Source organism: Orcinus orca, chromosome 4 (assembly GCF_937001465.1).
Source record: "Orcinus orca chromosome 4, mOrcOrc1.1, whole genome shotgun sequence".
Lineage (NCBI taxonomy): Eukaryota > Metazoa > Chordata > Mammalia > Artiodactyla > Delphinidae > Orcinus > Orcinus orca.
The window spans coordinates 103,084,546-103,101,510 of NC_064562.1; the positions used below are offsets into that span (position 1 = coordinate 103,084,546).

The window sequence follows — 16,965 nt, forward strand, 5'->3', positions numbered from 1 at the left end:
TTCATATTTGAGAACTTAATGTAATTTAGAAGGATAGAGATTACTATTTGAGTAATTTAAAAACTGTGAAATAAAACATACCTAAAGAAGTACATGAGATGCATATGTCCAGTTTAACGAGTATTATAAAGTGAACACTGATGAACCCAACAAGTCAAGAGACAATACCATCAGTACTCTAGACACTTCCCCACATGCCCCTTCCCAACCCAGCATTCCTCCTTCCTCACTGAAACACCTATCTTGGTTTTTGTGATGGTCACTTCCTTGCTTTTGTTTATTTTTTCCACTTACGTGTGCATCTCTAAATAATAAAATTTTGTTTTCCTCATTTTGTACTTTGTATGATCTGAGCATAATTTTTTTTAATGAAGAATACAGATAATTTCTAAACTAATTGGAAATATATAATCAGATGTGTTACCATAGTTAAAAACCAGTATAACCAGTAATATAATTATAAAGTTATAAAAAATGTACTTTCCAATAGTTTTAAAAATATAGCCTTTCCTCTGGCAAATAATACGTGCGTATCAGCCAACTAAACTTCACGTGTTCTTTCTGACTGGATTTAGTTAAAATAACCGAGTAACCTAAAGGTGATCCCACCTTCCTAAAAAAATAACTAGGAGGTGTGTCCCCTGTAGTCCTTCCTCATCTGTAAAAAGCCCTGTCTACTAGTGATGTGAGGAGTAAATACACAGCACATGTTATTAATTATTGCTTCATCAGAACAGTGATGGTATCTAATAGTTCAATTCCTTATTCGAAACACCTTAATTTTGCCCTCAACAAAATTTAGCCCTTATTTAGTGCCTTATTTGAAACACTAATAATTTTAGCAGTCATACAGTACCATATAAAAATAACTCAAATAGTTGTTAATGATGATGAAGGCAACTAAGTATTTTAAAAGCCTGCCATACTTTATAATTAGAGAAAAAATATTATATTAAATTATAATTAATAAATGATAATACATAATACAAATTAAAATATTAATAAAATAACATTAAACAAATGTAATGAAACTAGTGACCTAAAATAAAACTAATATGTTTGAGTAAAAACACATTCTAAAGAAAACTGTACCTTGGATGTGCAAGAATTACAGTGTTCACAGTGCTGATTCTCTAGAGAAACATATCGTTGACAAAGAGGGCAAAATCTAAGGAGAAAAGAAAAGACTCGAAGAAATCAGCTGCATATACTTATTGAGATTCACAAGGTAGATAAAAGTTCACAAGGCATTTGTTACAAAAGTTCGGTGTAATTCAAATTAAATTCAATATAACATTATAGGCCAAATTTAAAAGTAATAAAAGAACTACATGAGTCAGTATGAAAGGCATTTGGTGCTAGATATATGGAACTTTATTTTCAGTGACTTGTGTACTTCAAGGTCTCTCTTACCTGTACCCTTCTTCAATAGGAAGGATTATTTTGTTGGGTGGGATATTGGTGAAAATACGCACAGGAGACTGTTTCCGTCCTGTCTTTCCATGTTTATAAAGTGCATGATTATCATAATCTACCTAGAAAGTTTAAAAAAATTAAAAAGGAAAAATTTCTCAAATGAGTCAACATTCGTTAAGATTCTTTAACCAATAAATGAACAAACTGATGCCAAGGTACAAATTAAATCAGAGTATTTAATAAGAAGTTCTCAAAAGCAGGAGTTTACTTATTAATCAACAGCCTCAGAGGGGCCTCTATGAGAGTAAAATTTCATTATAAAGAAGGTAAAATTTGTTATGACACATTCATGTTACCTAGGATTCAAAAAACAACTCTAATCTTTTATCCAATGCAACAGACTTTGCAGGAAAGGCTTTTATATAATTAAGACTTTAGCTTTGGGCATTAAAACATTCCACCTTTGATGATCTGTGCCAGCTTGTATAGGGCTTTTCATTTTTTCCCTGTGAAATTCACTGCATGCCCGTTTTCAATTCCCCAAGGCTCAGTGCAGCCTCAGTGTGGCCCTCCACCATCACTCTCTGACACAGCCAACCCAGCATTCCTCCTTCCCCACTGAGAAACACCTATCTTGGTTTTTGTGATGGTCACTTCCTTGTGGGGGCCAGGCAGTGGCTCTGCCACTCACTTTTTATGTGACCTCAGGCAAGTCTGCATCATTTTCATCTGGAAAAGGAGGTTACTGATACTTACCTTAGAGTTGTTATGAAAGTTAAATGAGACAATGTATGTAAAACACTGAATTCAGGACCCGGCATATGGTGGAGACAGATAGAAGGATGGAGTGCAGAGGGAAATCAATAACTATAGTTGTTTTCCCCACAATGACTATTTCGAATGTTTACCTCTCTCCTCAAGATCCCTAACTCAACTTTCCATTTCTGCAGATTATCTGGAAAGTAAACTGAGGCCAACAAGCATGATTTCTATTAGCTTCTTGCTCCCTTCTCCTCCTCCACCCTATCATCCATACACATTCTCAATTTGGTTTTAAACCTGCCATGAATCCACCTGGCCACTGAGTCCATCCATCTTCAGATCAGTAATTCTCAAAGTTTGGTGTCTGGATCAGCAACGTCAGCATCACCTGGGACCTTGTTAGAAATGCAAATTCTTGCCCCACCTGGGACCTAATAACACAGAAACTCTGGAGGTGGGACCCTGCAATCTGTTATTTTTAACAAGCCCTCCTGGCACACTAAAGTTTGAGAGCCACTGCTTTACATGACCCACAAGAATACCATGAGATTTTTATAAGGTTAATACAGGTAGATCGCAACTTTTAAGTAAGTTGTAATAAATTCTTTAGATTCTAAATAAGGTTACACTTAAGAATTTACAACAGAACTGACTTGCAAAGTAGCTATTTAATGAGAGAATTACAAAAATGTAAGGAATCGGTGACAATGGAAAGAGAGGACTTTAATGGGAGGGAGATTCCTAAGCTCTCTCTATGGCTATGCCAATGCCTGCTAGATTTACAGGTGAACAAATTTAGGAAGACTGATTAACAAGCTTCAGCAGTGGGAAAAAAATAAGTACAGGATGAGGAGACTCAGCTAAATGAGAGACAGTGCGGAAAAAAAAAAAAGCCCTAGGGCGTTCGGCATGTGAGCACGCACAGTCCAACGTGGGGAGTCCACAGTCTATCACAAAGGTGTAAGACTGGTGTGGGCTCACAGCCGGCTTACACAGAACTGTAATATTGTAACAAGGAAGGGAGACGAAGTTAGATCACATTTGAAGCCCTCCATTCAGCTGCTACATTTTAAGAGAGACATTAATAAAGCCAGTTCATTTCTATTGAAAGTAATGGGAATAAATAGGGCTTATAGTTTAACAGATTGGGGGTGTTTATTCAGAAAAGAGAAGACTGGGAGGATCTGATAGCTATGTTATAACTGAAGGGGTGTCATGTGGAATAGAAATTAGACTTATCCTTTATTGCTTCGGAAAACAGAAGTAGGACCAATGGTTAGAAGTTAATAGGGAGCATATTTTATCTCCATATGAGAAAATTTTCTAACGATTAGAGCTATTAAATAAATTGAGTTGCCTTGTAAGGCTGTAGGACTTTGCTCAGGGAAAGCATTCAAGTGAGACTAGATGACTGCTTGTCACGAATTTAGTGGAAAGGATTATTACATTGGGAAGTCAGCCTACGTTAAGGCTATGCATCTTTACAACTTTAAAATTCTATGAATATACGTTACCTATTAGAGGCTAAGATACAAAAGTAGATTTTACTTCAAAATCACCGTAAAATAGTACCTTAAGTAGTTTTCTTTTAAAATGATTTAAATTCATTATTTTTCCCTAATGCACCTTCTCTATGTATTCAGTAAATATATGGTACCATATTAAATTCAACAAAGATATTTTGAACATTTATGAGTGTCATAAGAAAAAGAATTCTTCCCAAGAGAATCTTATGAAGATTTTCAAATGCTGGAAAAGAGTATCTTAGAAAGATTTTTAGTAAATGGAATAGTCCATGCAATATAATAGATAGCAGATGGAAGAGAGGGAAAAAAAAAGAATTTCTTTATGGTTACCTAAGGAGTCAGAGAATATGTGCGTCAGGGAGCTGGTTGATTACTTGATCTTGCATAACCTAATTGAGATTATTATTATTTTTAAATGTGGGTTTGTTGTGCTAATTAACTATAAACATATGGTACGTAAAATGCATGCTGCTAGGGTAAATTAATGTACCTCTAACATACATCCATATTTCATAGCTTCATCCACACAAATAAACCTCCTATGGAAGTGCTGTAAAGCAAACACAATTTTGCAAATTGCGTATCACTAGTGGTAGAGCTGATACACCATTTTCCCATCATTATCCCTGACATTTCACTCACAATGATGATGAGAGGCATTTTTGAATAGAAAATTTCTCCCATGGAACTGATTAATGTGATGAAGTACTGTATAGAAATGAGGGAAAGCACAAAATCTCTGCAATTCCTAACTTTTAATTTTATCTATACACAAATTTCTTCTGCAACATGAGACTGAAACTAGTTATACGGAAAACAAGACATTCAAGTCGACAAACATTTATTATTCTGCACCTACTATGCTCCAGGTATCATGCTAGGAAACAAAGCTTAAATAAAACAGAGTACATGTTTGTATTTTCATAAATCCCTAAAGTGTGTTCTGTTTAATTTCAATATATTCAAAAGATTCCAAGTGAACTCTTCAGCTCCATCAATCAACTTCTACCATAGCAATAAGGTTTTTTAGTCACACCATATTCCATGTAACCTCTTATTTTAAATATCATATGTGTTACACAGACATACACATACATATATGTGTGTGTGTTATTCCTCATCACTTCAAATCCATTAAATGTTTTATGTTTATTGTATATTGAATTTTGAGAATTTCACGTGTCACCTTATAGTTTACAATCATTTCTCAGAAATTCCTGTCAAAACCTCTTCATTTCTGAACATGAAACCAGACTCGAAAAACAAACAGTTTTCTAAACAGGATGATTTTTTTAAAGACAGCTTAAAAAAAAAACAAAGATCTCTACTTTTAACAATCCAGACAAATGTCCCAGACTAAGCAGAAACAAGAGATCATAGCATGTTCAAGGTGGAAGGGAAGTGTGAAGATCTAGTTCAGATATGGTAAATACAGGACCTGAATGCCATCACTCCCTGACCCTGACCCTGTGGCAGACATCACTAATCAGTCACGCTACTCTTTGCCACTGAGCCTGGTATTCTCAACAAATTCTCCAGAAAGTCACTACCAATTTATCAGGCTTAAGTCTAAAAGTAAAACTTATCTGGCATCCTTTTTCTGGTTTAGTCATTTTATTTTATAGGTAAGGAAACAGAGACCTGGAAAGATAAAGTGACTTCCCTCAAGATTATATTTAATCTTCTAAAAGGCAGTGCTAAGACTCAAACTTCTTCTGACTCTAAATCAGAATTTCTTTTCATTACCAAATCCTTCCTTTCTAATCTGCCCTTAATAAAGCTCTTGGTTTTCTACGTCTTTGATAGCTATTTTATTCTGTACTCATCAAGTGCTTTATCACTGAAGAGTCTACATGATTTATAGTTTATGAAGATTTGCAGCATTTCCGCCTTCCTCTTACCTATAAAGTATTTCCAAAAAAAGAGATTTAGTGATTTTTTTTTTTTTTTTTTTTTTTTTACTGCATTGTGGTTTCAGGGCTTATAATCATCTCAGGCAAAGTCAGAAAGAAGGCCTAATCAAGGTCTATGGGAAAAGACCTGTGAAGGAGGAGAGGAAACTTTCAAATTTTTCATTTGATGAAGGTGGCTAATATAAAAGGAAAAAAATTATCACAAAATGAAGTTAAAGTAACAAAAGAAAAAAAAAGAATGCAAAAGGCTCAGAAAGGATAATAAGTCCAGAGAGAGTTTCAAAAAAAAAAAATAGTAGAAAAATCATCAAAGGGGAGGTACAACAAACAAAGTTTACATATACCCTAGGAGATCTGGCAAAATCAGTTTCTCCCACTGAGCATGTAATGGGCAGTAGTGTTCTTATCTTTAATAGGAATCATGAAAAAATGAAGATTTTTTTTGTTTTATAGGTTTTATTCTAATTCTTCTTCTCAAAGGTTGGCTTTCTCTTTATTGGAAAGACTGCTTTTCACCCTGATACACATGGCCTAATTAGAACATTTTCCACCAATGCACTGAATCATATGATTACTTTCAGTAAGCTTGGACCTTGGAACTAGTTCTTAAAATTAAAACTACAGTATTTCGAAAAGTTCTTTCCTAGTAACACAGGCTGTCTAAACAAACAATAACTGGTTACTACACATTAATAATCACTCTCATCTGCTTTATTCTGGATCTGCCTTCTTCTGCCTCCTCACCAACTGAAACTCTTGCCCACAGTGAAAACTCATCTCTAAATTGTGGATGAAACAGTTTTCTGAGGAACGATGTGTTTTGCAGTTAAAATAATGTGTTTTCTGACATAAAAATTGAAGAAAAGTTTTACCCCCATTCTGGGGCCATCTGAATGATGACTATAGTGATGGTTACGACAATGCTTATAGCAATAACCTTTTTTCTATATTTGCTGTGTGTCAGGGATGAGGCTGAATCTTTTAATGTATTATCTCAAATAATTCTTAAAACCTTATGAAGCAGATATATTATTACTATGCTCATTTAACAGGTAAGATGAGTTTCAGAGAGTTAGATAAAATGTGTAGGACTAGCTAGTAGGTGGCAGAACCAGCATTATAACCTAGTTCCTTTTCAACTCCAGAGTTCGTGCTCTTTTTCATTCAAATATTCATTCAACATGTACAGGGCACCTACTACGTGCCAAACATTGTACTAGATGATTATTCACTGTCAAAGGCAGCAGGTGCTCCTGGAAACCAGAAATAGTTTACTTAGTTAACGTCTTTAGGATATGTCAGCTATCTCTGCATTGCAAATGTCCATATTAGAAGCATCCTTCAGATAAGAAACAGAAAACTGGATGCCCTAAAAAGGAAAGTAAACCAGCTTTGAGAAGATATATGGTATGGATTTGCCTAAAGCAGAGCTCAAGAAGTCAAGGTTAAAATGACTTGTGCTACACACTTTTGGAAAGGACACTGTTAATATGGTTCAAGAGCCATAAAAAAGTCCATTAAATTTGATAATGTAACTTTTATAATTCTATTTTAGTTTTGGAAATTTATTTTAAGGGAGTTATGGAAAATATGGAAAAATTATATGAATAAAAGATGTTCATGGCAGTGTTATTTATAGTACCTTAAAGGTGGGAGCAACCTCTAAGTCCAAAAAGAAGAGAATGATAACATAGCCTATTGATGGAACAATTTACTTGTTAAAAGCATAAGATTATGTAGCTACATTTTAAAATATACACTTATATAAGGCAGAAATGAAGAAAGCAGAATTCATATTCATCTTCTATGATTACAAATATGTAAAAGTGTTTTTTAAAAAGACTGGATGTGAATACAGCTGACCCTTGAACAGCATGGTTTGAACTGCGTGGGTCCACTTATACGTGGATTTTTTTCAATAGTAAATACTGAACCAAAGTTGGTTGGATCCCCAGATGTGAAACTGCAGATATGGAGAAACCTCACATACAGAGGGCTGATTATAAGTTATATACCAATTTTCAACTGCACCCATAATCCTCCTGTTGTTCAAGAGTCAACTGTACCTCAAAATTATAATATTTGCTATGTGAGGTAGAATCACAGGTAGGATCTATCCCCTCATTTCTGGTAACACTGTTTCATTATTTCTAAATAATTTTCATAATACTGTATATCTTCAAGACTAGAAAGATTAGAACCAAGTGCTATAGGGAATTATACCCATTATCTTGCAATAGCATATAATGGAATATAATCTGCAAAAATACTGAATCACTATGCTGTACACCTGAAACTAACACAATATTGTAAATCAACTATATAAAAAAAAAAGAAACAAGTGCTATCTTGGAACAACTAGTGAAGACGTTTACAGTTCTAGAGCTGAAAAGCCTGAATCAGAGGCTAGTCAACTGCTCAGAAAAATCAAACAGAAAAATGTCATTACAAACCTGGAAGCAGTGCCCACTTGGTGACCACACATAGTGATGGCGACAACAGGGTTAACCTCAGAACCCAAGGAAATGAATCCAGGAGAGTGGACATTGAAACAGAAGGAGTTGAAGGACAAGGATGCAAAGGAGGAGGTCCAGTCAGTCTGCCCTGAATCAGCACACCCACACCTCAGCATCTCTGCTTCTCTGACATGCCACAACCTTGGGCACACCCCTCCTTAGAGCTCCTGGCATCCTCTGAGCAGCAAAGTTAAGTGTACGTGGCATTCCACCCACCAGAAAAAGCAATTTACTTCTCTACAACCTCTGAATGGAGAAAACCCATGTTCATAATGATGATCCTGGGGTGCTGCACAATCTTCTGGTGATGATGAAAGATCAGATCATTTGGTCTAAAACCTGGCTACAGTTCAGAATCACCTGGGAAACTTGGTAAAATATTTTTTCTTAGGGCTTTACCCTCTGATTTTGATTTAGTAGGTTTATTTTGGTACCTAAGAATCTGTATTTTTAATAAGCACCCTAGAGATTACAGACGTTTAGGAACTACTGCACTAAGTTACATATGATATAGTTTTAGTGTTTCATACAGCTTATAGTGTTTGCATTTACTAAAACTGATGAATCATCTTATCAGAATATTTATTTAAGCAGAATATCCATTCCCCAACCATGTCAGAAAACAAAATATTTACTATACCTGGTAATCCAGCATGCAGAAGCTCGGGAAAAACTGACAAATTCGGGATTCAAAAAAATAGGGAAAAATCCAGAATATGGGTAGTTCTTTGTGACTGTTATCTAATGGATCACAAAAAAAGAGAAAAGAAAATAAGAAACTGATATTAAAGAAAAAAAATAAAGTAGAAAGCTGTTACTGAAAATATATGGTATTGGGAGAAATTGTAATCCTTCAATACATTTAAATCATACAAACGAAGAGATGATTTACCAGAGTACCATTTACAACTTGACCTTTCCCAGAAGTCAATGGAAACATTCTTTTATATCTAAACACAGCTATACATGGTATGTAAAAGTTATCTTTACATGCATATCACTACAGTCTAGGTAAAGGCAAAGATATTACAAAAAAAGTGGGAGATAAAAAATGAGCATCACTTTGAAGCACAAAGGTGGTTATGATATGGAAGAAGGAAACCTGGACCAAAATGCAGAAGGCCTTAGGTCTGAATCTTAGCTCTGCCATAACTCACTATGCCAGCTTTCAGGGTGAATCCATCTTTTCTGAATCATGGAAAATTCTTATGAACAATTTTATCCAAATTAATTTTTATGAGAGACAGGGGACACAGCTATTAATTACAGAGCACCTGATACAGGCTAGTACAATGCTAGGTGCTTTCTGTATGTTATCTCCTTAAATAACCCCTGGAGTTAGATGTTAATATAGTAATCTCATTTCACAGATGCGGAAACTGAAGCTGCAAAATTTAAGCAATTTGTTCAAATTCATGCAGCTAATAAGCAGCAGAATCAGTTCAAGCTCACAAAGCTTTTTATTGCTTTCCCAACAACAATGACTTTATCCACTCTGATAAGTAGACTTCAGAACCAAAAATAAGTGGAATACTTAGCACTGTGAGTCACGTTTTAAATTTCATTTGCATCCTGTCCCCAAAGCACACTATTTATATAGCACAATTAATGGAGAAGCTTGATCACAAATTCCTGACACTCTTACATTTATCAACTTGCAGGTTGGAAACTGAAAAATGATTATACTGACTAATTAGATAATTACATAAAATACTTTGAAGTTCTAAGCCATTTTAAGCTGAATATCCCCCAGTCATTAACCCACTTCTAAGCTTGGGTATCCATGTGACGCTGATAACCACTGTTAGGCGACTGGACAGCCAACCTTCCCACACAAATCTTGGCACAGTTTAGAGCTGTGGACCAGGGGCTGGGTGCCCTCCTAGAGTTCTGGGCAAGACTTTTGGAAGAGGAAATGTAAGGTCTAAGTGGGCAGAGATAAGTGTCTGTCTTGTTCACCCTTCCATTCCCAGCACCTAAACAGTACCTGGTACATAGTGGCCATTCAGGAAATATTTACTGAAGAAATGCCAACAGTTCACGGCTATTCTTCATAATGTCCCCTTATGCCCACCAAAAACAAATACTTTACCTATGAGCCATTTTTAAAACACATGATTAGAATAATACGAAGTGTATCATGACGATAAAGTTATTATCAAATAAGCCTATTTTTAAAAAAAGAAGAGAACGCAAGACATGTATATTTTATCAGTGCTCTGATTCACTGAGCTCTGCTAATATTTGACAGGAAGTATATACATAGATACATGTTTATTTTGCAGTAAGTAATAAATTACACACCTTGGCTTTGACCTTCTTTCCACATAGCAATTAACTTCTTGAATGTAACAGCCAGAGGTTCAACCAAGCCACCAAAAGGAGGATCTGTCACCATAATGACTCCTTCACCTTTATCCTTCTGTAAAAATGTTCTGCATACTTCAAGGGCAGCCTGGAACAAACAGAAATTCATTTCTAAATTAGGACTAAAGGGAGGTACTTCATCCTATTGGGAGGAGAATGCATTAGGCTCAGTCTCACTCTTCGGACTGAACTTCACCCATCCTGCCACCCCAGAGTCCCTCAGTGACATCCTGAAGCCTCTCTCATTCAGCTCCCATAAGATTTTATCTTTGGGTTCCTTGATAAGTGGGTTTTTAAAATTGCAAATTCAAACACCATCACTATCAGAGGACTACACATTCAAATGGTTAAATTAAAAAACTAAATTTAGTAACCTAAAAGAGAGAAACTCATTACCCATGAGGACTATCTAAAATGCTAAATTCAATTGAACAAATAGAAGTAAGGACTGTGCTAAACACTGGAGACACAAAGACGAATAAGACATATTTTTTCCTGTCTGGTTTGTCCACCACCATAAGTTCAGGTTAATGAGAGCCTAATTACCAGTTAAACATGCACATGTTTTTGAGTGCCAGGTAAATGACAGGCACATTTGAACATGCAAAGTAAATAAATGAAAGCTCACAAATAAAGCTTACCCAGGCCATGAAACCATGCCATTAACACATTTTCCCAGCAAGCTGACGTGTTTTTAGTGATTGCAAAGTTAACATTAAAAACTGTCTAGGATATTTATCACTTTTTTGCTTTGGGAGAAGTCAGTAAGAGACAGACCTGTAATATTAGCTCTAATCTACTGACTTTGTAGTTGCTTTCAAGTACTTATCTATAAAAGCAACTCAACACTTACAGTATACAAAATGGCAGAAGATTTGAAAGCTTAATGGCATTTAAACTTTAATAAACCTATATGTACTTTATAATAAAATATATATTACTTTACTACTAAATCAACTTAGAAGACCCAACTGATGAAAGGAAAAAAAATCACAACATCCTAATCCCTTTTCTCTAGTAAAGTCTTTATTAACTTCCTCCTCAAAGTCCTACAGCAAAGGATGGTGTCAAGAAGGTTAATCATTTTTCAAGTGCTGCCTGGCACTTCCTTAACCTGCCTACACGAACAAGGACTAAAAGTACAGATGATGTTACTGAAAAACTTCAAATTCCTTGGAGTAAACCAGCTATACTCCAATACAAATTTTAAAATAAATTAATTAATTAAAACCCCTTAGAGTTAAAAGTAGAAAAAAGAAAATAGGTGAACGAGGCCTGAACTCTTAACCAAATTAAAAAAGAAATTAAAGAATATCTTCCCAGGTAAGAATCAATGGTGGGATGTTCCGTCCTAGGTTGCTGAGGGTCCTAATGTTGACCACCTATGGGAAACAGACACTTGCTTATGCCACCAAGGTTGACAATAACTTAACTCTGTTCTTCATCTCAGTCATCAATAAAAAAGTGCTCGGCATTTTAAATAGCCACCCTCTGTACACACTTTAACCACCTTACCAATAAGGCGTATGACATTTTTTATTACGCAAAAGACTGTATTATTTGCTATGAAAAAAATCCTGTGCAGAAAACTCCTACTTTTTAATCCCATGAACTGTGAAGAGCTTCTGTGCAGTGGCAGAGGCTTAGATCCTCAAAGGCACATGGTACCTCAAAGGCTTATATGTCTTCACAGACAGACACCTAGTAGACGCTTAAATGCTTTGGTGATTGATTAGTAGATGGTAATCTCTACTGAAAACCCTGACTCCGTAAGTAGGTAGAAAAAGGGGAGACAGTAAAATCATTAAACAATAGTTTTCTGTAGGTCACTCTCTACAGTTGCAGTGCCATTTAGTGGCTGCTCTTAAAATACAGAGAAAGGAGAGCCTGGGCTGGATGACTGTTTTCTTCTGTGAAACAGAACATGGAGCTCAGTCTTGGCAGCTTATTCCAACCGTTATTCTAGAAACTTGTAAGGTAATTCTATAAACTCTCAATAAAAGTTACATAGAATTTCCTAGAAAAGGCTACTTACATGTTACTTTCTTAAGATATATGAAATTGCTAGCCAACTCTTCGGTATGTAATTTTACTCTTGTCTTTATTGTTCAAATTAAAAAGCAAAATCATGGTCTGGTATTAAAAACAAATAAACAAATACCTGACCCACTACTGCAGCATCAAGCAGTAATATGAACTCAGTTCCTTCCTCAGCTGTGTCACCAGTGCTGACAACCCCCCTGAGCTCAAAGCCCCACAGTTTCAAGAGACCACACTGGACATTTGCACGTCGATGTCGTGCCAGCCCCACAAACTCAACATTTCCAAACGTCGCTTCCACACTTCCCTACTCTCTGTTTTGAAGAATGGAAGATGAATCCAGGTCACGGCCCCAAGTCATCTTTGATTTCACCCCTGGTACACTTATCACCAAGTCTTCTTTTTTTTTTTTTAATTGAGGTATAACTGACGTATAACATTATATTAGTTTCAGGTGTACACAGAGTAATTACACCAAGTCTTCTGGTTTCCATCTGGGAAATGCCTTCAGAATCCACTTCTTTCCTCTCTTTTCTCCACTTTCACTGTCCGAGGTGAGAAGCCCCTCTTCATCTTCTGTCAAGCGGTCTTTCAATTCCTCGTTCTCCTTCATGCTCATCGAATCAGTTCTCAAATTCTAGTGTTTATCAACCACACAAGCGCTCTGGGAAACAGTGAAGTCTAATTCTGTTATTTACTTCAATACTCGGTTTTCATAGCTTTCGCGGCTGAAAAATATGTATCCCCATGCTAAACGGATTCTGATGGAAGGAGTACATCACTGGCTATACTTACTAAATCTCACTTTTCAATGAGTCTCATTTTTTCAATCCCAACCAACAATTTAGAATCTATTTTCATTTCCTGAATGCTTAGTTTTTTAGTCTTGCTTGGTTTTCATTCTATCATTAGCTAATATCTTAAAGCACAATATATACTTAAAACATGACTCACAATTCTTTAAAAATTGATATATACCCATCATATGTATGTATGGATATGCTTCAAGCAGTCTTGATAATTTCAAACATTTCTGACCAACCTCCTGTCAGGTGTGATTACTTGGTTGGTTATAGATTTTATTTTGTAATGGGACTGACAAAGAGCTCAAATTAGGAGTAGAAATATCAGCTCTGCTATGTTGTTTATTCACAATGATGTTATTAACATCATATTGAAAGAAGATTTTTTTAAACCACTCTCCCTTTATTACAAGGCTATTTTTTTTTAGAGTAGTTTTAGGTTTACACCAAAATTGAGAGGAAGGTACAGAGGTATCCCACATACTCCCTGCCCCACACATGGATAACCACTCCCACTATCAACAGCACCACCAGAGTGGGACATTTGTTAGAAGTGATGAACCTAAACTGACACATTATCACCCAGAGTTCATAGATTGGAGTTAACTCTTGACACTGTCTATTTTTTAAGGATTAGTTTAATAAAACCATAAATCCCCTTAACTGGGACATGAAATTTATCAGGAAGGCAAACAGCAAACAACTAACTACAGAATTATTTAATTACAGCATCATAAATCTACAAAGGAGAACCTGACCTTGTCTGAGGGCCAGGAGAGGCTAAAGAAAGTGACTTGGAACAGGGTTCTGAAGGATGAGGTGACATTAACAAGGCAAAGAGAGAGTAGAAGGTGGAGGGAACAGCATGGGCAAAAGCCCCTGTGCTGGAAAGGCCAGTTTGAGATGAAGGTCATATGTCCTGAACATGAACAGCAAAGCAGGAACAGGGAGAGGACAGGCTGGAGAGTGGCAGGGGTCAGATCACAAACAGCTACGTGAGTCTTGGTGAGAAAGTGGCTCTTCACCCAAGAAGCAGTGAAAAGTCATGAAAGATGAATAACATGATCACCTCTAGGTGCTCAATACACACTCAGTGAATGAACAAAAATAAATATCAATAAATGGTAGAAAAGCCACCATTTGCTCTGAGGGACCCTAGAAAAATAATGAAGGAAATACAATAAAAGAAAGAGATAATTGTCATAATTCTTACCTTTCCATCAAAGAAGTGATGGTTAAACATGTTATAATGGCAAAAACTATCTTCCATATAAAACTGTGAATACCTGTAAGATAATTTGTTTATTACTGCAGTTACTTCTCTGGTCATAGTTATACATAAATAAATAAATAAATGTAAACTAAATTTTAAAACTATGAAATCACACCTTTAATAAAATCAATTTCATCATCCTTTAGTTTTTTGAAATAAAGAATACTTTCCCAAAATCTCAAGAAGTCAGCAACAGAGGATGAATAACAAACTTAAATTATGGTCCCAAGTTTAATAAACCAGTGGCAAAACTACAGAACACTCATATGTAAAAAACACATATAATCTTCTGGTTCCTACGGACCAGAAGATTCTACATAAATAATCATGTTCCTGATAGATTATTATGCAACTTAAGCTTGAGATGGGCTGGCAATTAAAATACATCTCTCATAGTTAATAATTTTAAGGAAAATACTGAATCAACATCTCTTCTCAACAGCTGTTAATTATTTTCTTCCGTGGTTAACAAAAAAAGGTATTTAATACAGAGTATTTCTTGTCCATTGTGAATTAGCTTAATAAAATATGCTTCTCAATATGTAAGAGAAAAGAAGTACGCACATTTCATATATACTGAATTAGTGCCAGGAAAGAGGATATTTATTTACTGATTGAATCATTTTATTCTTCTAACATACTACTTTAAAATGCAGTCAGTAATGAATGAGAGTACCAGCTTCGGGTATTAACATTTTATAAATTTTCACTAATTTACTAGGCAAAATTCATACCACATCATGGCTTAAATTTGCATTTATTTGACTTCTTACAAAACTGAGTTTTCTTTATTCCTTAATTTTATTTGTACTGCCTAGGTCTGTTTTTCCCATTTATGTCTATGGGCCTTAATGTCTTTCTTGCTGATTTCTGAGGTTTTTTTGTATAATATAGAAACCTCTTTTACCTCAATAGGATTTTGAACTTCCACAGTTTTGTCATAAACAATTCACATATGAACCACACCATCCTTCTACAGAATTCATAACCTAGTGGAAAGACTGAGAAAAAATCGGGGACACATCCTTACTTACACAGCTTCTTTAACCAAATCACGATACGGTGCTTCTTTGCTTCTACTTCTACTCACAGTTATTTATGACCATCTATAACTGATCACCGACCATGCTGAGTATTTAATACAACGGACAAGCCTAGTTTATCCTCTTCCTATTACACTGAGGCTAAGAGTACAGCTGTACAGTCGGGTGGTCTGGTTTCAAACTCTGGGTCTCTCACTTATTAGCTGTGTAATCTTAGTAAGTTATTTAACCTATCTGAGCCCCCATTTCTTCATCTACAAAATAGGAAAATAGTTTCTATAATACCTCATAGGACTTGGTAAGAATAAATAAGATAATGTATGTAAAGTGCTGAATACAATGCCAGCTACAAAGCATATAATGAAATGTCAGGTATCATTATTTTAATAAATACCAGCTATAAAGATGTATGTCTCAGTGACTCTAATGTTAGGGAATTATGTTTATGCCCAATCAAAATATCTCCTCCTATAATCTAAATCCATTTCTTGTTATTCTGTGGAGATGGAAGAACAGCTGTTTGCCATTCTCAGTACAATATCCTTTAATACACTTAAGATACTGTTAGTACATCTGATGATTTCATAAAACAAATTTTCACTGAAGAAATAAACAGGTTTGAATAACTGAAAAATATTTAAACTATATACTGTAACCCAAGGAACATTCCAAAACACTGTGGGACAATGTAAATTACCATTAATAAACAAATGTCTTCCTCTTTAACCAAATCCCAAATAGCTGATAATATAGCTATATCAGTTACTTAATTTACACATATATATTAATACTAGTACAGCTGTAGATCAACCATCATTTGAGAGTGTTTTTCGCTCTTGCATTGCTTTGTGTAAGCAAGGGAAAATACAATCTCTTTTAAAATATATTTCTACCACCCTCCATTTATTTTCATTGCTTCATGATGCAATAGTCATTTTTTAAAATTAAAAAAAATTTTATTTACATAAAATTCAGCATAGCACACTCATCCAAAATGTTCTGGGCAGCAGTGGGCAGAGCCAGAGAGAGAAAAAAGCCAAGATTTCAGCTCTAAGTTTCGATCAAACACAAACAAGGAAGCATAATTATTCATATTTTAAATTATGGAAAATCACTCAACATCACCCTCTTAGAATGAAAATGGCCACAAAGAATTATTCTCTCCATTGAATAAGGCAAACAAAACCAATCAGAAATGCATGCACTTGAAAACTGCTCAAAAGGACATTCATTTAATTTGGCCATTCATTCTCTTTAAATCTGAGTCAGTTACCAAGTATGAAACATGTTCTACACAAAGGAAATG

At 35.3% G+C, this 16,965-nt stretch overlaps 1 protein-coding gene across 3 annotated transcripts in view; it reads right to left on the reverse strand.

Moving 5' to 3' along the window:
- ZCCHC4 (zinc finger CCHC-type containing 4) overlaps window positions 1-16,965 on the reverse strand; it is a 47,548-nt gene that overhangs the window by 6,138 nt on the left and 24,445 nt on the right. For all 3 annotated transcript variants that reach the window (XM_033421610.2, XM_004266205.4, XM_033421611.1), the window contains 5 exons: window positions 14,557-14,629; window positions 10,438-10,588; window positions 8,774-8,874; window positions 1,414-1,535; window positions 1,093-1,168 (listed from right to left, as the gene is read on the reverse strand). In XM_033421610.2, coding sequence (XP_033277501.1) covers window positions 1,093-1,168; window positions 1,414-1,535; window positions 8,774-8,874; window positions 10,438-10,588; window positions 14,557-14,629 — 523 coding nt within the window. The remainder of the gene's footprint in view (window positions 1-1,092; window positions 1,169-1,413; window positions 1,536-8,773; window positions 8,875-10,437; window positions 10,589-14,556; window positions 14,630-16,965) is intronic.